The 19,672-nt window shown below is 54.9% G+C and overlaps 3 protein-coding genes across 17 annotated transcripts in view; 1 reads left to right on the plus strand and 2 right to left on the minus strand.

The window, feature by feature from the left end:
* SMARCC2 (SWI/SNF related BAF chromatin remodeling complex subunit C2) overlaps nucleotides 1-9,156 on the plus strand; it is a 21,412-nt gene extending 12,256 nt beyond the window's left edge. Inside the window, exons 17-31 of one of the 8 annotated variants that reach the window (XM_081084417.1) lie at nucleotides 433-586; nucleotides 1,257-1,349; nucleotides 1,615-1,734; nucleotides 1,827-1,889; nucleotides 2,232-2,490; nucleotides 2,963-3,124; nucleotides 3,382-3,446; nucleotides 3,671-3,806; nucleotides 3,885-4,051; nucleotides 4,747-4,881; nucleotides 6,131-6,512; nucleotides 6,838-6,921; nucleotides 7,198-7,263; nucleotides 7,372-7,458; nucleotides 7,784-9,156. In XM_081084417.1, the coding sequence (XP_080940543.1) occupies nucleotides 433-586; nucleotides 1,257-1,349; nucleotides 1,615-1,734; nucleotides 1,827-1,889; nucleotides 2,232-2,490; nucleotides 2,963-3,124; nucleotides 3,382-3,446; nucleotides 3,671-3,806; nucleotides 3,885-4,051; nucleotides 4,747-4,881; nucleotides 6,131-6,512; nucleotides 6,838-6,921; nucleotides 7,198-7,263; nucleotides 7,372-7,458; nucleotides 7,784-7,860 (2,050 nt within the window). In that variant the 3' untranslated portion in view covers nucleotides 7,861-9,156. Of the gene's footprint in view, nucleotides 1-432; nucleotides 587-1,256; nucleotides 1,350-1,614; nucleotides 1,735-1,826; nucleotides 1,890-2,231; nucleotides 2,491-2,962; nucleotides 3,125-3,381; nucleotides 3,447-3,670; nucleotides 3,807-3,884; nucleotides 4,052-4,746; nucleotides 4,882-6,130; nucleotides 6,513-6,837; nucleotides 7,264-7,371; nucleotides 7,459-7,783 lie in introns of all 8 variants that reach the window. The other 7 variants (XR_013995585.1, XM_081084414.1, XM_081084418.1 and 4 more) reach the window with 7 other exon arrangements.
* A 723-nt stretch (nucleotides 9,157-9,879) lies between these two features.
* MYL6 (myosin light chain 6) lies at nucleotides 9,880-12,894 on the minus strand. Of its 4 annotated transcripts, XM_081084424.1 has the most exons (8): nucleotides 12,799-12,846; nucleotides 12,529-12,556; nucleotides 12,368-12,386; nucleotides 11,662-11,805; nucleotides 11,266-11,439; nucleotides 11,097-11,174; nucleotides 10,762-10,806; nucleotides 9,880-10,073 (listed from the first exon to the last, which is right to left on the minus strand). In XM_081084424.1, exons 4-7 carry the CDS (start codon nucleotides 11,729-11,731, stop codon nucleotides 10,778-10,780), a joined length of 351 nt encoding a protein of 116 aa, XP_080940550.1. In that variant the 5' UTR covers nucleotides 11,732-11,805; nucleotides 12,368-12,386; nucleotides 12,529-12,556; nucleotides 12,799-12,846; the 3' UTR covers nucleotides 9,880-10,073; nucleotides 10,762-10,777. The 4 variants fall into 4 exon arrangements, with proteins under 4 accessions (XP_080940550.1, XP_080940548.1, XP_080940549.1 ...); XM_081084422.1 differs by lacking the exon at nucleotides 12,368-12,386 and having other exon boundaries at nucleotides 12,799-12,891; XM_081084423.1 differs by lacking the exon at nucleotides 10,762-10,806 and having other exon boundaries at nucleotides 12,799-12,835.
* A 268-nt stretch (nucleotides 12,895-13,162) lies between these two features.
* Nucleotides 13,163-17,306, minus strand: MYL6B (myosin light chain 6B). Of its 5 annotated transcripts, none has more exons than XM_081084277.1 (8): nucleotides 17,164-17,306; nucleotides 15,667-15,889; nucleotides 14,924-14,951; nucleotides 14,574-14,717; nucleotides 14,172-14,345; nucleotides 13,582-13,659; nucleotides 13,397-13,434; nucleotides 13,163-13,263 (listed from the first exon to the last, which is right to left on the minus strand). In XM_081084277.1, exons 1-7 carry the CDS (start codon nucleotides 17,244-17,246, stop codon nucleotides 13,406-13,408), a joined length of 759 nt encoding a protein of 252 aa, XP_080940403.1. In that variant the 5' UTR covers nucleotides 17,247-17,306; the 3' UTR covers nucleotides 13,163-13,263; nucleotides 13,397-13,405. The 5 variants fall into 5 exon arrangements, with proteins under 5 accessions (XP_080940403.1, XP_080940401.1, XP_080940404.1 ...); XM_081084275.1 differs by having other exon boundaries at nucleotides 15,667-15,910; XM_081084278.1 differs by having other exon boundaries at nucleotides 15,667-15,910; nucleotides 16,369-17,166.
* Nucleotides 17,307-19,672: the final 2,366 nt, after the last annotated feature.

Consider the following 19,672-nt stretch of genomic DNA (forward strand, 5'->3'; position numbering starts at 1 on the left):
TGGGTTTTGCAGCTGAGAGGAAGGGGTATGTCAGGATGTCTGCCCACAGATGTCTCTTGGCAGAAACAGAGATGCCAGCAAGGAACATAGGGGAGTGAGCAGGAAGGAACACCTCTAGGAAAAGGTGAGGGTCAGGTTCGGGGTGCGAGTGACTTGAGGGAATGGCAGTGGTACCCCATCAGCGTGGAGGAAAGGAGAATGTCCTGTTTCGATTTTATTGGCTGTCCAGGAGGAGATGTGGAGCAGGTGGATGAATATGAAGAGAGTCCTAACTGGAGCTGTAGACTTGGCATTTACGTGGTGGGAGGAGAGATTTCCCAGGGAGGAGAATGCGCAGAAGACAGGGCAGGAGAGGGAGCTTTAGGCCACCTCTGTCCTCGGCTCTCATGCAGCTTTCTGGTTGCCTGTGACCCTGTTTCTGTCTCCTCCTAGGGTCCACGCCTTCCTAGAGCAGTGGGGTCTTATAAACTACCAGGTGGATGCTGAGAGTCGACCAACCCCAATGGGACCTCCACCCACCTCTCACTTCCATGTCTTAGCGGACACGCCCTCAGGGCTGGTGCCTCTGCAACCCAAGACCCCACAGGTAGGATGAGGGGCTGTAGGGTGCGGGGGGAGTAAAATTGGGCTTCTTTGGACTTTTCTTTTTCTGGTTTTTTAGGGTAATGGTTCAGAAGTGTTTTGAGGCTTCTTCCTTTTCCATGGGATGCACAGGGCGACAGGAATCAGCCCCAGGTGTTTAGCAACCTCTCTCAGCCTCTGTCCCTGAGATTACAAGGACTTGCTGAGGGAGAAGAGATGCTCCTTGTCCTCGAAGAGCAGAGACTAATGTAGGGGATGGAGCAGATAGAGAAAAATGGCTTGAAATTCAGTTGCATGAAATTTTTTAGCTTTGTCATGTTTCCAACATTTTTTCATTTTTGACTCATAATTATTATCACTTCCATTTTTCCACTTCCATTTCACACATTACAAAAATTAAGAGGAGAAAGGTTATGTGGCTTGCCCAAGGTCACTGAGTACTAAATCTAGAACTAGAACCTAATTGTCCAGCTCCTAAGGAAATTTGTAAAGACATATGTGAATACAAGTGGATATCATGCCAACTGCAGACCTAATTAACCATTAAGGGAACATGGAGCAATGGCATGAAGGCCCCAGAGCTGCGGCCCACCCAGGACTTGGTCTTGAGGCCTCTAGGGCCTTGGCCTGGTGTTCCCTGCCCAGCCTCCATGACGTCAAGCTCTGTCCCCCAGGGCCGCCAGGTTGATGCTGATACCAAGGCTGGGCGCAAGGGCAAAGAGCTGGATGACCTGGTGCCAGAGACCGCTAAGGGCAAGCCAGAGCTGGTAGGTGGGGTGTAGACCCTGCTGGGCTTTTTATTTGCCCCCTTTGTTTGGGGGCCCCTGCCCGGGAAGGAGAGATGAGAACAGAGGAGCTACAGCCGTGAGGGAGGAAGCCCGCCCAGGGGTGTCCCTGACTTTGGGAAGAAAGCTCCTTCTGTCTGTTTCTATCTCGCTCTCTCTTTCTCTCTTTCTGTCTCTATCTTTCTCTCTCTGCCCCTGGCTCCTGGTGGTCATTTGTACTCACCTCTTTCTTTCCCTCCACAAATAGCAGACCTCTGCTTCCCAACAAATGCTCAACTTCCCTGACAAAGGCAAAGAGAAACCAACAGACATGCAGAACTTTGGGCTACGCACAGACATGTACACAAAGAAGAACGTGCCCTCCAAGGTATGGAGGTGTGGGGTGACTCAGGGCCTGAGCGCCCTCACTCCTCAGAGGTCAAGGCCCCTCTGGCTGACCCGCCTGTCTTTACCCTGCAGAGCAAAGCTGCGGCCAGTGCCACGCGAGAGTGGACGGAGCAGGAGACTCTTCTTCTCCTGGAGGTAATTGGGGCGAGGAAAAGAGAGGCCTGCGTGACGGAAGTGGCCAGGTGCCTGCGCACTCGTGAGCTGGGCAGCGTGATCTTGCCCTCAGGCTCTCTCCTTCCCGATGCCTGTCGCACCTGCCCTAGGCAACAGCTCCAGGCCAGAGATTTGGGCCATTTCCTTAACGCCATATCCGTTCTTAGTGCTACTTGCAAGTTCCTTTTGGACCCAACAGAGCACACAAATACCAAAGACAGAGAGAGCTTTGAAGCCAGCTCGCCTTAGTAAGATGGGGGGAATTGATCTTCAAGGGAAGTGGCTAAGTTAGCGAAGCTGTGTCTCCTCCACCACCACCACCAGGCTCTGGAAATGTACAAAGACGACTGGAACAAAGTGTCTGAGCATGTGGGAAGCCGCACGCAGGACGAGTGCATCTTGCATTTTCTTCGTCTTCCCATTGAAGACCCGTACCTGGAGGACTCGGAGGCCTCTCTGGGCCCCCTGGCCTACCAGCCCATCCCTTTCAGTCAGTCGGGCAACCCCGTCATGAGCACTGTCGCCTTCCTGGCCTCCGTCGTCGATCCTCGAGTCGCCTCTGCTGCTGCAAAGTCGGCTCTAGGTAATGTGGGGGTTCCTGGCCTTCTTAGTTTGCGTTTTTTTGTTTGTTCGTTTGTTTAAATATATTTTTATTGATTTTAGAGAGAAAAGGTGAGGGGGAGCGAGAGAGAGAATCATCAATGATCAGAGAGAATCATTGATCGGCTGCCTCCTTCACGCCCTCAGCTAGGGATTGAGCCCACAACCAGGCATGTACCCTGACCAGGAATTGAACCCTGGCCTCCTGGTTTATAAGTTGACGCTCAACCACTGAGCCACACCAGCCGGGCTTAGTTTGCGTTTGAAGGACTAGTTACTCAGACCTTGAGACCCTCTCAAGTTTGGCTGCCTTAATGGCCTTGTCTTCTGCTGGCATCAGCTCAGGCACCTGTCTGGCTCCATGTTGGTCTGGATGGAGAGAGGGGATTTCACCGGGGTGGCCAGAACTGCCTCCCTGCCCCCACTCCCATCCTCATCCTCTCTGAAACTTGCAGAGGAGTTCTCTAAAATGAAGGAAGAGGTACCCACAGCCTTGGTGGAGGCCCATGTTCGGAAAGTGGAGGAAGCAGCCAAAGTGACAGGCAAGGCGGACCCAGCCTTCGGTCTGGAAAGTAGTGGTATTGCCGGAACCACCTCTGATGAGCCTGAGCGGATTGGTAAGGCTGACAGGTTCCGAGATTTCTCCCCTTCCACCTGGCTTCCCTTTGCCATCCCTGCCTCGGTTGGCCTCAGAGCACAAGACAAATGGGAGATTGGTGGGGGTTTTATTTTCCCCAGGACTTTACCTTAGGGTCTCTGGCTCCCTATTAACCCTCTCACTAAGATTTTGGCTAGGAAAGGGGGCTGTGGGAAAAGTGCTGTAGAGACAGACTCTGTATCAGCCACTTCCCATTTCCTCTTCCCACGGGCCCAGAGGAGAGCGGGACTGACGAGGCACGGGCAGAGGGCCAGGCCACAGAGGAGAAGAAGGAGCCCAAGGTATAGCTGGATTGACCTGGGCTGGGGGGATTGGGGGGCTGGGGGTGGGGTGGCAGCATAGTGATGGGGAGCTGGCTTAGTCCAGCTCAGGCAGGAGGTGGCTAGGCTTCTCCTGGAGCCAAACTACCTCCCAAGTAAGAGGTGTGAATTCATTTCCTAGTCCAGATCCTGTGTGAGAACCAGTCACCCTGATATCCTCTACTTTTCTTTCCCTGGGACTTCAGGAACCCCGAGAAGGAGTTGGGGCTGTGGAGGAAGAAGCAAAAGAGAAGACTAGCGAGGCTCCCAAGAAAGATGAAGAGAAAGGGAAAGAAGGCGACAGTGAGAAGGAGTCAGAGAAGAGTGATGGGGACCCCATAGGTGAGCCTCCCGGCAGGGTGGTTAAGTCCAGGAGAGTGAAGGGAGGCCGAAGGACTAACAGCCCTGTTCCTGGCCCAGTTGACCCTGAGAAGGAGAAGGAGCCAAAGGAGGGGCAGGAGGAAGTGCTGAAGGAAGTGGTGGAGTCAGAGGGGGAAAGGAAGACCAAGGTGGAGAGGGACATCGGTGAGGGCAATCTCTCCACCGCTGCTGCTGCTGCGCTGGCCGCCGCCGCTGTGAAGGCCAAGGTGAGGGCCAGAGACCCAGAAAACCCCAAGGGGGAGATGCCCCTTCTCTGATCTCACTTCGCCTGGAGGAAATCCTTACTCATCCCTTGAATAATGCTGGCCATTTCCTTTTTCTTTTGATCCTAAGAGGGTGGGTTGGTCATCACTGTTCTAAGTTTCTTAAGCTTTGATTATTTGACTAGAGGCCCTATGCACAGACTTGTGCACCGGTGGGGTCCCTCGGCCTGGCCTGTGCCCTCTCACAATCTGGGACCTCTCGGGGGATGTCAGACTGCCAGTTTCGGCCCCATCCCTGCAACCCAGGCTGACGGACCCCACCGGTACATGAATCTGTGCACCGGATCTCTAGGAGGCATATAAGCTCTTCGTTTAATTTCTTCCCCCTTTCCCTCTGAGATTCATCAGGCTGTTCCATGTTTCCATGCCTGTATGTTGAGCATCTGCCCCTCGTGGTCATTGCACGTCATAGCTACTGGTCAAATAGTCGAACGGTCACTTAGATTTTTATGTGTATAGATTATTTGACTTTGTCTTATCCTTTGCCACACTTGATTTTTCTTCATGTTCTTTTAAAAACATCAAGCCTGTTTTGCTCTCTGGGCTGTGAATACCGCAAGTTGTTTCTTAAAACCTGCCACCTTTCTCTGCCCCGGAATGTCTTCCCGCTGACATGCCTTCCACCCCTCCTTCCCCAGCACTTAGCTGCTGTTGAGGAGAGGAAGATCAAATCTCTGGTGGCCCTGCTAGTGGAGACCCAGATGAAAAAGCTGGAGATCAAACTCCGGCACTTTGAGGAGCTGGAGACGATCATGGACCGGGAGCGAGAAGCAGTGAGTAATGCTCCCTAGGGGTTCAGCAGAGCCGGGGCCCACCTTGATGCTGAGCTGTGCTTCAGTTGAGGACAGGGCAGTGGGGAGAGGGTAGCAGCAGAGCAGAAAGCCTGAGATGGACAGGGCTCCAAAGCAAGAGTGGAACAGCCCAAGCCAGGGCAGGGGGAGCCAGCTCCAGGTAGTTAAGGACAAGTGGCCCACAGGTGAGGCTGGAACTGAGGTGCCACGCAATGTCAGCTCCTCCGTGGGGCAGAGATCCTAGTTAATTTTTGATCAGCATCTCCAGGTCCTTGAACAGGGCTTGGCCCATAGTAAACTCTCAATAAGTGTATATTGAGGGGGTGAACAAATTTAAAGCATGATGAGAGGGTAGAGGCTTCAGATCCGGGAGATGAACTTGAAAAGGGGATGGGATAGATAAGCTATGGACCACTTTGTCTTTGAGAAGTTGTAAAAAGAAAGAGATGAGCCCTAGCTGGTTTGGCTCATTGGATAGAGACCTGTGGATTCAGACCTGTGGACTGAACGGTCCTGGGTTCAATTCTAGTCAAGGGCACATGCCTCGGTTGCTGGCTCAATTCCCATTGGGGGTTGTTCAGGAGGCAGCCAATCAATGATTCTCTTTCATCATTGATGTTTCTATCTCTCTTTCCCTCTCCCTTTCTCTCTGAAATAAATAAAAATATATTTAAAAAAGAAAAGAAAGAAAGAGAATACAGGGCCCCTGTCCTCAGAGAATTTACAATTCAATTAGAGACATCAAATATATACGGTATGGAGACATCAAAAAACAGTTAATGCTTAAAGTACCTGACAAATTCAAAGTAAGAGATTTCAAATCAAGTATATAAGTCCTGAGGTGATAACAGAATAAAGGCCAAAAGCTCAGAGGCTAGTGAATTGATCTGAGATGGCTCCCTAAGAATGATGAGTTTTTAGCCAATTTTTAAGGAAGAAAAGAACATGAATTGACAGGAGGACTGGAAAGGTTTTCCAGATTAATGACAAGTGCAAAGCTTTGTAGCTGAAATCAGCAAGGGCTAGCCCCCAGACTAGCACCATTGCCATGAGAAGCTGTGTGGGCGGCCAGAAGATGGGGGAGGGGAAGGGGATGCTCACGCACTGATTTAGACTCGTGTGGGGAACCACCAGAATGAGGGGCTGGGTTTGTCAGAAAATAAAGCAGGGGGAAGGTGTTTGCTCTGGGATCTCCTGAACACGGGTGACAGTACTCAATTGGCACTGGCAGCTGGAGTATCAGAGGCAGCAGCTCCTGGCCGACAGGCAAGCCTTCCACATGGAGCAGCTGAAGTATGCGGAGATGAGGGCTCGGCAGCAGCACTTCCAGCAAATGCACCAGCAGCAGCAGCAGCCACCTCCAGCCCTGCCCCCAGGCTCCCAGCCTATCCCACCTACAGGCGCTGCTGGGCCACCCACAGTCCATGGCTTGGCGATGGCTCCGGCTTCTGTGGCCCCTGCTCCTGCTAGCAGTGGGGTCCCTCCTGGAAGCTTGGGCCCCTCTGAACAGATTGGGCAGACAGGGTCAACTGCAGGGCCACAGCAGCAACAACCAGCCGGAGCCCCCCAACCTGGGGCAGTCCCACCAGGGGTACCACCCCCTGGACCCCATGGTAAGTGATGGGCTCTTGACCTCTTGCTGACCAGAGCGATCCAGGTGAGCGTTCCAGGTCCCCTCAGAGGGGATACGTGATAGGATTGGAGATAGAATTGGCCTGTTTCTCTGGCTGGGCCCACCTCTGCCATATCCCCAAGCCAGCAGGGGTCTTTCCCCAAACCCGGATCTTTGGAATGCTGCTCCAAGGATTTACCACTAATTCCAGTGTCAGAAAAAGGGAAGGTGGTGCCTGGGAGTGGCTAGATTACCCTCCCTATAAAAGTGAGTTGATAAGTGAGATTTTCTGTCTCTAATCATCTGGATCTCTTCTCTATTCCCAGGCCCCTCACCGTTCCCCAACCAACAAACTCCTCCCTCAATGATGCCAGGGGCAGTGCCAGGCAGCGGGCACCCAGGCGTGGCGGGTAATGCTCCTTTGGGTTTGCCTTTTGGCATGCCGCCTCCTCCTCCTCCTGCTCCATCCATCATCCCATTTGGTAGTCTAGCCGACTCCATCAGTATTAACCTTCCCCCTCCTCCTAACCTGCATGGGCATCACCACCATCTCCCGTTCGCCCCGGGCACTCTCCCCCCACCTAACCTGCCTGTGTCCATGGCGAACCCTCTACATCCTAACCTGCCGGCGACCACCACCATGCCATCTTCCTTGCCTCTCGGGCCGGGGCTCGGATCCGCCGCAGCCCAGAGCCCTGCCATTGTGGCAGCTGTTCAGGGCAACCTCCTGCCCAGTGCCAGCCCACTGCCAGGTGAGAAGGGTCCTGGAGGGGAGAAGGGTGCGGGAGAGGGTTCCACATGGGGAGAGGAGGGCAAGGGGGAAGGGCTCAGGTACTATTTGAGCACTCTGGTGAAATTAGAATCCAGGAGGAAGGGCCTCTCTGGCTGTCCTCACCATCCCCCAGCCGGGCAGCTGCCACCAGGGATGACGTTGGGGCCTTTCACTGGTGGGTCATGGAGGAGTCCTGTGGCACAGAGCATCTCAGCTGTAAACTTGAAAGGCAGCTACCTGATTGCATGATGATTGGCACCCCCTTTGCTTGTCCCCATCATGCTCAGATGCCCCATTTAGAGTTCCCTTGGGGGCAGGAGGATGATTTCAGGTCTTCACTTTTCCCAGTGTGAGGTAGGAGAGGTTGTTGGGAAAGGAAGTTGTATATTGTGGGTACCTCATTCATCTACCCACCCATTGCACGCCGTGCCCCGTTCTGTTTGTCCGTGGTGCCCTCTCTCCTGTTCACCCTAGCTGATTCATCTTCCCTTTCTCCACAGACCCAGGCACCCCCCTGCCTCCAGACCCCACAGCCCCGAGCCCAGGCACAGTCACCCCTGTGCCACCTCCACAGTGAGGAGCCAGCCAGACATCTCTCTCCCTCACCCCCATGAAGATCAAGGTTCCAGGAAGAGCCCTCCCCCCACCACTGGGACTCTTCCCCAGCTGGAGAGCTCATCACTACGTAAGGAAAGCACTTCCTGCCCCCTCCAAAGCCCCCACCAAAGCCCCTGCCAGGGGCTTGCATTTTTATATGGGATTATTCAAGGACTTCTGTTTAAAGGATCTTCCTAATGTCTGGGAGGAAGGATAGGATGGGGATGTGCCCTCAAAGGAAGGACTGGGGGAAGGTATTTATACAAGGTTCTAATTAATCACTTCTAAAGGGTACACCCCCTCAAAACGACTGCATTTTTTATGGATGGAAAAAATTAAGCCCTTTTAAAGGAAATAGATTTTTTTTTTTTAAGCTGCATTGGAGCTCCCTCCACCCACTAAAAAAAAAAATCCAACTTTTACATTTTTTGGAGGAGGGAGGTGACCATTTTAGAAAAGGGTAATTAACATTCTGGAGAGAGCTCTGGGGATAAAATAGGGTGCAGAACCTGTCTCCTCCAGCCCCTCAGTAGTAACTAAGTCAACTCAGAAACCCCTCCCGCTCCCCCTGTTTATTCCTACTAATCTCTCCTGCTGCTTCCTCAGTGTTGCTGTTTTAGGCCACCCCAGCTCAGCCAATGACCCGTTTCCCTCTGAATGTCAGTTTTTTGTGTTTTTAAGTCGCCAATGTAGTTGATGTCAGCGTATGTGTATTTGGTGGGGAAACCTATTTTTGGAGATTCCTGTGGTAGATAACAGAGGAAGACAGGGCTCAGGGCTCTTCTTCCTTCCTGGGCTTTCTCAGTGGGCTCCTAGAAGACATGGAGAGGGCAGCTAGAAGATGGAAAGTTTTAAAAATCTGAAATTTTCAAAAAGCACTTAAGCACCTCTTTCTTATGACTCAGTGGATCATTCCCATAACCTCTTCCCTCCTCCAGCAAGACCATCAGAACCTTGACTGGTAGCTAGGGTTTCCCTGGGATTTGGAGACAGTGGGGTAGGGGTGCCCAACCTAGGTTAGTGCTGACCCCCAGCTTGCAGCTCAGCTCCCCAGATTCCAGTGCCTCACATACCAGCTCGCCCTCTTCACCCTCGATGTGCAGGCAAACGTGACTCCAGGCTCCCCATCAGCCCCTGTCCCGCCCACCAGGCCCTTCGTTCCTCATGTCCCCATGTTTCTCCTCTGCGTCTTGGCACCTTCCTTCTGTTCAAAAGTTTTCTGTAAATTTTCTCTTTTTTTCTTTCTTTTTCTTTTTTATAAATTAATTTGCTTTCAGTTTTATCTTGTGGATGCCTTCTGTGTTCTCTGACCTGTGGCTGTCAGGTAGCGGGTCGGGCTGGGGCATCATTATCGAGTTCTTCCCTGGGCGTTCACTTAGGCCAGAGAGGCACCAGGCCCCGACGCTGGCCCCTCCCCACAGCCAAAGGCAGCTCAGCTGTCAGGGCTGTGCACGGATGCAGGAGCTGGGCAGAGGCGCTCACCTGCCCCAAAAATAGCTGTTTAAGGCTTGGAAGGACACCCTCAACCGGGAGCTTTTGTTTATTTACCCTTTCAGAAGTAGTGGCTTCATTTCTTCCCTTATTAGGCAGGGAGAAGGCAGGCATCTCACCTCCTCCTGTTGCTATTGGCCCCTAGCCCTGCTGGGTGACAGGCTCTGGCAGTGCCAATGTGCCCTCGCTTTAGCTCCAATAAACAGTCTCCACGTTTCCCCCACCAGAGGTCTGCGGTGCTTGGGAGGGTCAGCGTTGGATTTAAGGAGCTAGAGTGCTAGGCGAGGACTCAGCCTGATGTGGCCTGGAACGAGGCTGGCCAGCCTTGGTCCTAGAGATTTATGGCTTCCCGCATCCCCCAAGGGGTGGCCTTTGTAGCAGCAATGAATGCGGTCAGCATTTCTTCAGTGAGGCAAAGGGCTCCTACAAGCCCTTCCCCAGCCCCTGGTCCATTGATCCTGGATTATCTCTCCCTTCACCCTGCTCAGGAAGGAAAACAGAACCGCACTTAGGGCACAGAAAACAAGTTTATTTGGTGAATGCTGATGGCAAACATCATCCAAGAGATACAAGCTGGGAAAAGTGCTGTGACAAGAGAACTTGGGAAGCCTTCAGGGCTAATACAGTCTCACACAGGGGAAGGCACAAGGCTCTGGGCACACTGGGAATGTCTTCAGCCATTCAACACCATTCTGACGAGCTCTGTGGAAAGGAGAAAGTGTAAACGAGGGGGCAGGGCCCAGGGGAGGGGACCACCAGGGGCCAGGAGACCATTAAGACTACGAAGGAAGGGACGTACCTGCCGCAACCAACCTTGGGGTCAGTTTGCAGGAGTCACCTTGAGTCTGACCAGTTCTCTAGGCCCCCAGCTCCCCTCCCACCAGCTGTTAGTTCCCACCCCACCCTGAGCAGCAAGAACACAGCAGAGGCGGAAAAGTTCTTAACTACACCTAAAGCTACTGTCAGCCACTGGCAGGAGGAGAAGACAGAGTTTTGGGTTAGGGTACCTCCAAGCTGCCCAGCAGAAGGAAGGGGAAGAACTGTTCAGCTACAGCAGAACAATGGGGCAGGCAACCCACCCCTCTATGCCAACCACCGCTGCTCCAGGGCCAAAGGATCACCCTAAAGCAAGACGGGACAGGTGTCAGGGTTCCCAGGCACCAGCACCTAAGGCCCCAGAAGTGAAACTTCAGAGCCCATTCTAGGAGAGGAGGTACCACACCCCCAGGCTGTCTTCCTCTTTGAGGACCCTCCCCTCCCCAGTCAGCTCCATGCAGAAACATGCCAGAAGTCAGATGGTAGTAGGGGTAGGGCAGGGGCCAGAGAGCAAGTGGGGAAGAAAAACACTGGAGGGGTCAACTATAGAAGGAGAGGCTGGGAGGAGCCGTACCCGCCCCACGGGCCCGTCACCCCGACAGGATATGCCTCACAAATGCTGCAGGAAGGAAGAGACATTAATGGTGAAGACAAGACACACACATGGGGTGAGGGGGTCAGGCAGTGGGGACATAGACATTCCATTTATTTTACTTCCCATTCCTTCCCCACCCTTCACACCACATGGCCCCTTCCTTTCCTGTCATACACCCTGGCCTCCCGCTCCTGGGCTGGGCAGGGCCCTGCCTCTTGCCTGACACTTTTTGGAGCCCAAGTCCAGGGACAGGGACAGCACCAAACTGTACTTGACCTGCCCCGTATGGCTGCTTCCTCCAGTTTGTCCCTCACCTTCATAGTTGATACAACCATTGCTGTCCTCGTGCCCTGCCACCAGCATCTCTACTTCTTCCTCTGTCATCTTCTCACCTGCAGAGGGAAAGAGCATTGTGGGAGCTGCTGACAGGTGAAGTGTCTATCAGGTGGCGCCTGGGCTCAAGGAGAAAGGGTAGAGCCTCACCCAGTGTGACGAGAACATGCCGAATCTCGGCGCCCATGACAGTGCCGTTCCCCTCCTTGTCAAACACCCTCAGGCCTTCGACGTAGTCCTCATAGGTGCCCTGGTCCTTGTTCTTGGCCACGGTCTGCAGCATGGGCAGGAAGTGCTCAAAGTCCAGCACCTTCACGTTCATCTCTGCCATAAAGAAGTCAGGAGGAAAGTCACACAAGTCCTCAGAACCAAGGGGGTCACAGGGTCACAGCCGAACAGACTGCTCCCACTCCAAGCAGAAGAAATCCATGGGATTTGCTAGTTGAGACAAGACCTGCTTGAGTTTGGAACCTACCCAGGCAAAGGGAGCGCTGAGCTGAAGAACTGGGCCCACCCCCACCCCGAGGGGCTGTTCTTGACCCTCACCATCGCTCTTGGGGTTCCCCAGGACCTTGAGCACCTCGGCGTTGGTGGGGTTCTGGCCCAGGGCCCGCATCACGTCCCCGCACTGGCTGTACAGGATCTTGCCATCCCCTGTTCGGTCAAACAGCTGGAAGGCCTCCTTGAACTCTGAGGATCCAGATACACATCAGCCCTGGGCACACGGGGGCTAAACCAACCCTCATGGTGCCCGTTCCCATTCAACTTTAATCATGGAAACCCGATAGATCCCTCTGTGCGCCAAGTCCCTAAGAGGGACGGACCCAGAGTCCGACTCCCGACTCGGGTGTCCCACGGAGGGCACAGCCCTGCTCCCCGGGCAGGAGCCGCACATTTACACACACACGCCCCACCCCGCGGCCCGGCCGCCGCCAGGACCCGCAGGAATGCGCCGCCGCCCGGCTGGGCCGGTCCTTATAAGGAAGCGGGAGCAGCGGCCGGCCGGGGCAGCCTCCGGCCACTCCCCACCTCGCCGTTCGGCGAAAGTGACCTCCGCCAACTCCCCGGCCCCCACTTTACAGAAGAGCGGGTCCCCGGTGTTAGTCCGCACAAGTCCAAGCGGCGGGGGAGGGGGATTGTCAGGAGAGAAGAGGCGGAAGCTGATTACGGGTCGGAGGCGCACAGGCAGCGCAGACCCCTCCCCGCCCCGCAGCGGGCGGCCAAGCTGTCTCATGCCCACACCCTCACTCACCCAGAGCGGGGGCTCAGATCTGGATGGAAGGAGAGGGAGGAAGAGAGGGAGACAGAAGATGGAGGCTCCAGGAGGAGGCGCCCCTGGAGGCGCGGAAGAGACAGGCGGGGTCAGGTGCTAGAGGAGTCCCCGAGCGCGACCTCAGGGGGCGCGTCACATACCTGCGGTCTGGTCCTCGGTGAAGTCGCACTGCGCGGAGAAGAGGGGGGCGGTCAGCAGCTGAGCTCCACACCCCGAGCTTCCAGCCCCGTCCCCCACAACCACCAACTCCGGGCCCGCGCCGGGGACTCGTTCGCTTCCCAGCAGGACAACTCCCCAGACTTCCCAACCCTGCCGCCAATCTTCCAGGCCCTCGGGGACCCTTCGCCCCTACCCCCAACTTCCCGCCTCTCGCCCCCAACCCCGCTCTCCCCCCCAGGCCCGGGCCCCACCATCTTGGCTGCCGAGCTCTGCGGGACCTGTTCCTGCAGTAATGGCTCCGGCGGCCGGCCCAGCCCTAGTCTTCGAACGTCCCGATGACGTCACCCTCAGCGGGCCCAGCCAATAGGATTCCTGGCCTGGGCTTATGCAGATGACCTGCTGCATTAGTAATGAGATGGGCGGGGCCCTCCGCTGCTCTTTTCTCCGGAGCCTCACCTGGGGCACGGAGACCGCGCCCGTGGATGGTGTGGGGAGGGGCGCGAGGAACCTGCCCTTTGGAGCAGCGGGAAGACGGAGGAGAACGGACCGGGGAGAGGAGAGCCCTCGCTTCCCTCCCTCCCACCCCCACCCCTGAAGAAAGCAGCAGTCGGAGGCCAGGGGAGGAACCGTCTCTTTATTTTGAAACAATAGGTGGCCTCCTAGTGGTAGGAACATGCTTCCGCCTGCGGGAGGCCCAGGGTCCGACCCCGCGCCGTCTGTGGAAAAAGGTGAAAAGTTGCCAAACCCCAGCACGCATAGGTAGAACAGGAAAACGCACTGCCCAGCTTTTGTGCCCAGGCGGAGGGGCCGGAAGGAGACTAGTCTGCCAGGCGAGTAGGAGGGCCCTACCTGCCGGGCTCACACGCTGAGGATGTGCTTCAGGAAGGCTGCAAGGAAGCGAGAGGGGCTTCAGAGCGGGCCGGAGGATGGTCGTCTGACCCTAGGTAACCCCGGCCCCAGGGTGCCCACACCGCGGACCGGGAGCCTCCTGCCGCCCCTCCTCCCCCGTGCCTTCTGCTCCTCTGCCCCCTCACCTTCATAGTTGATGCAGCCATTGCTGTCCTCATGTCCTGCTAGAACGGTCTCCACCTCCTCTTCAGTCATCTTCTCTCCTGAGCCCCAGACACAACGTTTTAGCCGCTGCCTTCCCTCCCTGCCCAACCAGGCCGGCCTATCCTGTGTTGTACCTCCCCTCCTCCCACCCTGGAGATTTGCCCGCGGCAAGAGAAGCCAAAGGAATCCTCTCCTTGTGTTAACGGTCACGCCTTGAATGTGTCCCTGCATCTCGCTTTGCATTTCACCTGCGTTAGCACCAGGTGCAAGCTTCGACAGTGACACTCAGAGAGAGCACCAGATCACAAGTGCCAGCATCTCTTCCAAAAGGGAACCTCAAATCTCCCACCTCTTCCCTTCCCCTGCCCTTTGGGAGGCATCTGTGCCCCTTCTCACTTTAGCCTCTGCAGGGAGAAGCCGTCAGATTCCGCCCCCAGGGCTCTGACCTTCTCAGTCTCCTGCCCATGACCTACAGGACAGTAATCCCTCCCTGGCTCCTCCTACTGGGCAACCTTTCTTTCGGTCCACTCTTCTCTCCAACCCACAACCCACCGTTCTGTCTGAGCCTCACCCAGGGTGGTGAGGACATGTCTGAGCTCTGCTCCCATGACTTTGCCGTTCCCTTCTTTGTCAAACACCCGGAGCCCCTCCAGGTAGTCTTCATAGGTGCCTTGGTCCCGGTTCTTGGACACTGCCTGGAGCATGGGCAGGAAGGTCTCGAAGTCCACGCGCCGCGACTTCAGCTCTGAAGGTGGAGAGGTGAGGGAGAGGTCACTGCGGTGTCACCTAGGACCCAGCTCCCATCCCACCCATGAAGGCTTTGCTCCTGTTCAACATTCAGGACGTTTCTCGGCCCCTGCGTGGACAGTTTTTGAAGTCACGAGACCCACCTCAGCATCTTTTGTCACCTTACCAACGTTCCTCTGTTCCACCACCAAATTGAAAAGCCCCACTGTTCCAGTGGTCCCCTCACCATCACTCTTGGGGTTCCCCAGAATCTTGAGGACCTCGGCGTTGGTGGGGTTCTGGCCCAGGGCCCTCATCAAGTCTCCACACTGGCTGTACAGGATCTTGCCATCCCCTACTCGGTCAAACAACTCAAAGGCCTCCTTGAACTCTGAAGTATAAAGAGATATCGGTGTTGACCAGGGTCCCATCACCCCCGGACAGAGAGGAAGTTCAGAAACTGTGTGTTAGAGCTGGGCAGAACAGGGGACTAGTGTGGGAGGTTTCAAGGTCAGGACTGGAATAGGGGAATAGAAAGAGAATCTGACCAGGGGCTTGGGCCTAGACAGTGGGCTCAGGGGACCAACTGCTCCTCACCCTCCAGCTGGTCCTTGTTAAACTGGATCTGTGGGAGAAAAGAGCAGGTGAGGAGGGCGCACAGGGCTCATTCGATTCCTCGGTATCACTCCTCCCAACCAACTGCCAGCTACCTCTGGGGAGGGGCTCAAAGGGACCAGGCTGAGAGCCCAGCCACCTCAGTCCCATTCCCAGATCTGGACTTTGGGAGAATCCCAAGAGGAGGAATTATCAGGGGGGAGGGTTTCCTAGGAACAGGGTTAATCCCATGCCACCTGTTCCCCTCCCTCCACTGCCCTGAGCCCTGCATCCCTCACATAACTGGGGGCTGAACAAAAGCTAAATTTACTCCTGACCCCCAGCTGTGATTGTCTAACAAGTCTGTCCTCGTTAGCCTTCCCTGCTGGGGTTCAGAGATAGGGCCTTTACACAGGCAGTAGCTCCCTCCCTTCACCTTGAAACTGTCCTGGGAACCCAGATGTTCCCCATCTCACAGTCCCTGCCTCCAGCAGGGGAGTCAGTGTGTATGAACGTGTGTACGCACACACGTGTGTTACAGGTTAATGGGGAGAACAACAGAGGTACTAGCAGAGTCATAAGCCTGGATGCTTCCAAAGGATGGACCCAGGGGAGCCCCCAATATCATTTCAGTGCGCACTGATTCCTACCTTCTAGATACCTCCTAATTCCCCTAGGCTGTATTCCACCCTTGTACCGCCCCCCCTCCCCGCCCCAAATTCTTTCTTCACTTTCCCGGCACTCACCACCACTTTGGAGAGATCCATGGGGGGCTCCCAAGTTTTCTCAGGGCCTGAAGGGGCAGCTGCCGCTTGCTCAGCCTTGGACTTGGCTGGAGGAGCCCCTGCTGCTGGCTTGGGAGCCGGCTTGGAGATCGGGGGTCCCGCTGGTTTCTTCACAGGAACATCCTTCTTGGGAGGCATGATGTCCGGTGGCCAAAGGACAGTGTGCCGATGGGGGCACCCATCGCTGTTTAAATAGCCAGGGAGTCTGGGATGTTAAGGGGCGGGAGCAGAGGCAGGGAGCCAGTTGGCGGTGGGGAGGGTGAAATAGAGGAGATCTGCCGGCCTGCTCTCACTCCCCTCGCCTCCCATGGTTCAGGACTCCTGCCCCAACGTCTCCTCCCTTCTGTCTACCCTGCCCCAAAGGCTGGCCAGAACAATGGCCCCTTTGGGGGCCATGGAAAAGAAAAGAAAAAACAGAGACTGCCCAGAATGGGGGAATTAACCTTCCAGGGAGGGCAGGATTCTTGCTAGTGACACTGAGATAGGGGTGAAGCAGAGAAGGGGATCCAGGAATTCCAGGCCCTCAGCCCCTTGACTCAGAGTAGCCCCTTTTTCTAGCAGCTTTAGACTCTTGAAAGATGAGGCAGAAGGGCGGGGGAACTGACATAGTTAAAGTGGAGTCTGGGGGCAGTGAAAAGGTGAAAAAAAAACAAGCATCCTCACCACTCCCCTCTGACCACGGATGGAAGTGCGGGGGGCAGTTGACCCGGAACAGCCTAGTAATCCCCAATACTTGTAATTACTGTCCTCCTCCCTCCCGGCCCAGAACTGGAACTGTGCACAATATCGACAGAGGACAGTAATAGAAAACTGTGACCCGCATCCACTGCCTCCGTGCCATGGAGTTAGGGTGGGGGCGGGGCAACGACCAGTTTAACACCCACCACCCACACTCCCGAGGAAGAAACCCTTAAACCATCAGTCATCCAAGTCAGACAAAGGTGGGGCGCCCGCCGAATCTGCAGGATTCCCTGGTGGCACCCTGCGGGGAGGGCGGGCTCAGAGAGACAAAGGGCCTAAATTCTAAAATCTCTAATCCAACAGGATGTGGGAGGTCCTCCCTCGCCCGAACCCGAGGGATAACAAAGTCCTTGGTTCAGGTGCCAGGTGACAAGCCTTGCTGGGGGCCCAGGAGAAGGGTCCAGGTCGGGGGCCTTCGGGAGAGGGGAGGGGTTGCTGGCTACTTTTGCACTGGGGAGAAAGGGGAGGATTTGGGTAGCATTCTGAGGAAGACAGTAGTGATTCCATTTAGGCCCTGTGGTTCAGAGTAGTTGTTGTCTTCCACTCGCAAAAAAAACCCCACAAAAACACCCCAAAACGTCTGAACCTCATTACTGCAAATTGTACCATTTCAGGAAGATCAGCATCATTTCTATGGAATACATTACACACAAACACACACACACAAACACGACTTAAGTTTAAAGGGGGGTCCTTTCCCAGCTCTGCGAAACTCACCCTGCGGGCTCCAGGTGAGGGACGGAGGCGGGGCGCGGGGCGGCCGCGGCCCCGGAGGGGTTAACTCCGTGGCCCCCGAGCATGCCGGGAGTTGTAGTCCGCGCGCGCCCGCGGGCTCCGGGAGCCGGGGCTCTGCAGCTCTGCAGCTCGAAAAGGACGCTGGGGAGGTGACTTCCGGCCGGAGGCTGCGGTTAGTGACTCAAGTCCTTTCAGGCGAGATTTCTGTCCCGGAACTGAAAGGCAGTGAGCAATTGGCAGCCCTCACCCCTAGGGGACCCTACCACCGCTGGGGTCCTCAGGATGCGCCCCTGGCTGAGCGCAGCGTCCTCCGTGTGGCCTGGCGGCCGGCGGGAGGGGAGCTTGTAGGAAGCACTTACAGCCCTGGCGAGAGTGGTGCGGGCTCTTTAGCTTGCGCCTACCATTGAGTAGAGGGAACAGAGCCTGCCGGAGGCCCGTCCATCCTTGCTGCGTGACACAGTCGCTGCAGGGAAGAAACATCTGCACAGCATATGTTTCAAGGGACCTGGCGTATTTGGTATACTGTTCTTAATATGTTTGCTCCCCCTCTTAGCGCTATGTGTTACAGCCAGAACCACCTCCCTGAGAAAGGTGGTTTCCCCAGGTGGGGATTTTTCCCTGGCGTTAGGGGTTAACAGGACTAAGGAAGAGAATAAATCAGTAAATCCCCTAGTGTTACAGAATTACCATGTACTACTTATGAAGAACTTGGACTAAGACTGTTGGCAATAAATTTGGGGCTTGTTGGGCCCACATCCCCAGGGGTCTGCCCACCAGGGAAAGCACCAAAGCCTACACCCCTGGAGCCCCACCGACACAGGGCAGTCCCAGGGAAGGCAAGCAGCGAGGCTGGGAGGACATAACCTTTACTGGGTAGGATAATCTCCTTCAGTCACTTCCTTGTAGCCTATCACTAGAGCAGTGACCTTGGAATAGCCCTTGCAATGGAACACAGAGATTAACCTAGACAAGATTAAAATCAACAGAACTAGGTAGAGACAGGATTTTTGGCAAAGGTCAGATAAGAAACAATGGAAATGAAACAAGGAACTGTAGATGGTTATCCAAAACATACCATGATGTGATTATAGAGGCATGCTTATAGGATCAAATGGTATAAATACAGATGTAACAGGACAATAAAAAGAGAACCTGGCTAGAGAACCTGGCTATGCTGATAGACTGAACGCTGTCTCCGAGTCATTCCTTCTTCACTGACTCCATCCACACCTTTCGGGAACCCCTGGACCTGAACCCCAGAAGCTGGCTATGCTGATCATCTGAACGCTGTATCCGTGTCATTCCTTCTTCGCCAACTCCGTCCACACCTTTAGGAACGCCTGGACCTGTTGGGGCTGGACCCCAACAAGAGCCCACTGAGTTGCTATCTGACTTGGATCACTAATCCCAAAATGCTTATTTTTATTTATTTTTTTAATATATTTTATTGATTTATTTTTTTTTTTCAGAGAGGAAGGGAGAGGGATAGAGAGTTAGAAACATCGATGAGAGAGAAACATCGATCAGCTGCCTCCTACACACCCCCTACTGGGGATATGTCCGCAACCCAGGTACATGCCCTTGACCGGAATCGAACCCAGGACCCTTCAGTCCGCAGGCCGACGCTCTATCCACTGAGCCAAACCGGTCAGGGCTTTATTTATTTTTTTAGAGAGAGTGGGAGGGAAGGGGAGAGACAGAGAGAAACATCAATGATGAGAGAGTCATTGATCATCTACGTCCACAATCCCTATTGGGGATCGAGCCCACAACACAGGCATGTGCCCCGAACCCCGAGACCCACCAGTCTGCAGGCTGGCGCTCTATCCACTGAGCCAAACCGGCCAGGGCAAAGTGCTTTTCTTTTTTGCAATGAGATGGTAGTTGCAGTAAACGGTAAGATTTGGAGTTAAGCCTGCCCCAGTCTCACCCAGTCGAAATTTCTTCATACTGCGGCCCGCACATGCACCAGCCACCCAGTAATAACCTCGCGGGTCTCCTTGGACTGCAGTCTGACCCTGACACCTCTGCCCAGTGTTGGACAGCTCATGCCCCAGACAGGGATCAAATGTCTCCTCTGCTGGGAGGGAACCAGCCCGGCCAAGACCCCCTTAATGCCCTGGATCAGTAAACTCCCTGCAAGCATCTCCTGCTGGAGCCTGGGGCTGCCTGGTCACGCAAGTCAGTGGGTGGTGGGCAGGAAAGTTGAGGCATGAGTTAACTTTCTGGGTAGTAAATGGTGTTTGTTAGTTGGAGAAAGCTTCTCAGAAGATTAGTAATGGGTTGTGTAACAAATAAGGATGAGGAGGAGTTAGCAACCATTCCTGGAGGCCTCTACAAAGCAGGCATGAGGGGCCAATTATCTCAGAGAGGCATTGTAGGGGGTGCTGAAGAGTATGGGCTCAGCCCAGCCGGTGTGGTTCAGTGGTTGAACACCACCCTACCAACCAGGAGGTCACTGTTTGATTCCCCATCAGGGCGCATACCTGGG

Source organism: Myotis nattereri (assembly GCF_964212035.1).
Source record: "Myotis nattereri genome assembly, chromosome: 2".
Classification (NCBI taxonomy): Eukaryota; Metazoa; Chordata; class Mammalia; order Chiroptera; family Vespertilionidae; genus Myotis; species Myotis nattereri.

Excerpts from the sequence above, each read along its gene's own strand:
- MYL6B (XM_081084275.1), bottom strand. The coding sequence starts at position 17,246 with ATGCTCGGGGGCCACGGAGTTAACCCCTCCGGGGCCGCGGCCGCCCCG. Across the intron at positions 15,911-17,163 it reads CCTCACCTGGAGCCCGCAGG|ACTCCCTGGCTATTTAAACA; the intron begins GTGAGTTTCGCA and ends TTAACATCCCAG. Across the intron at positions 13,660-14,171 it reads ACATGTCCTCACCACCCTGG|GAGAGAAGATGACTGAAGAG; the intron begins GTGAGGCTCAGA and ends TCTGGGGCTCAG.
- MYL6 (XM_081084421.1), bottom strand. Across the intron at positions 11,440-11,661 it reads GGGGAACCCCAAGAGCGATG|AGATGAACGTGAAGGTGCTG; the intron begins GTGAGGGTCAAG and ends TCTTTATGGCAG. Across the intron at positions 10,074-11,096 it reads TGGTTGTATCAACTATGAAG|AGCTCGTCAGAATGGTGTTG; the intron begins GTGAGGGACAAA and ends TCCTTTCCACAG.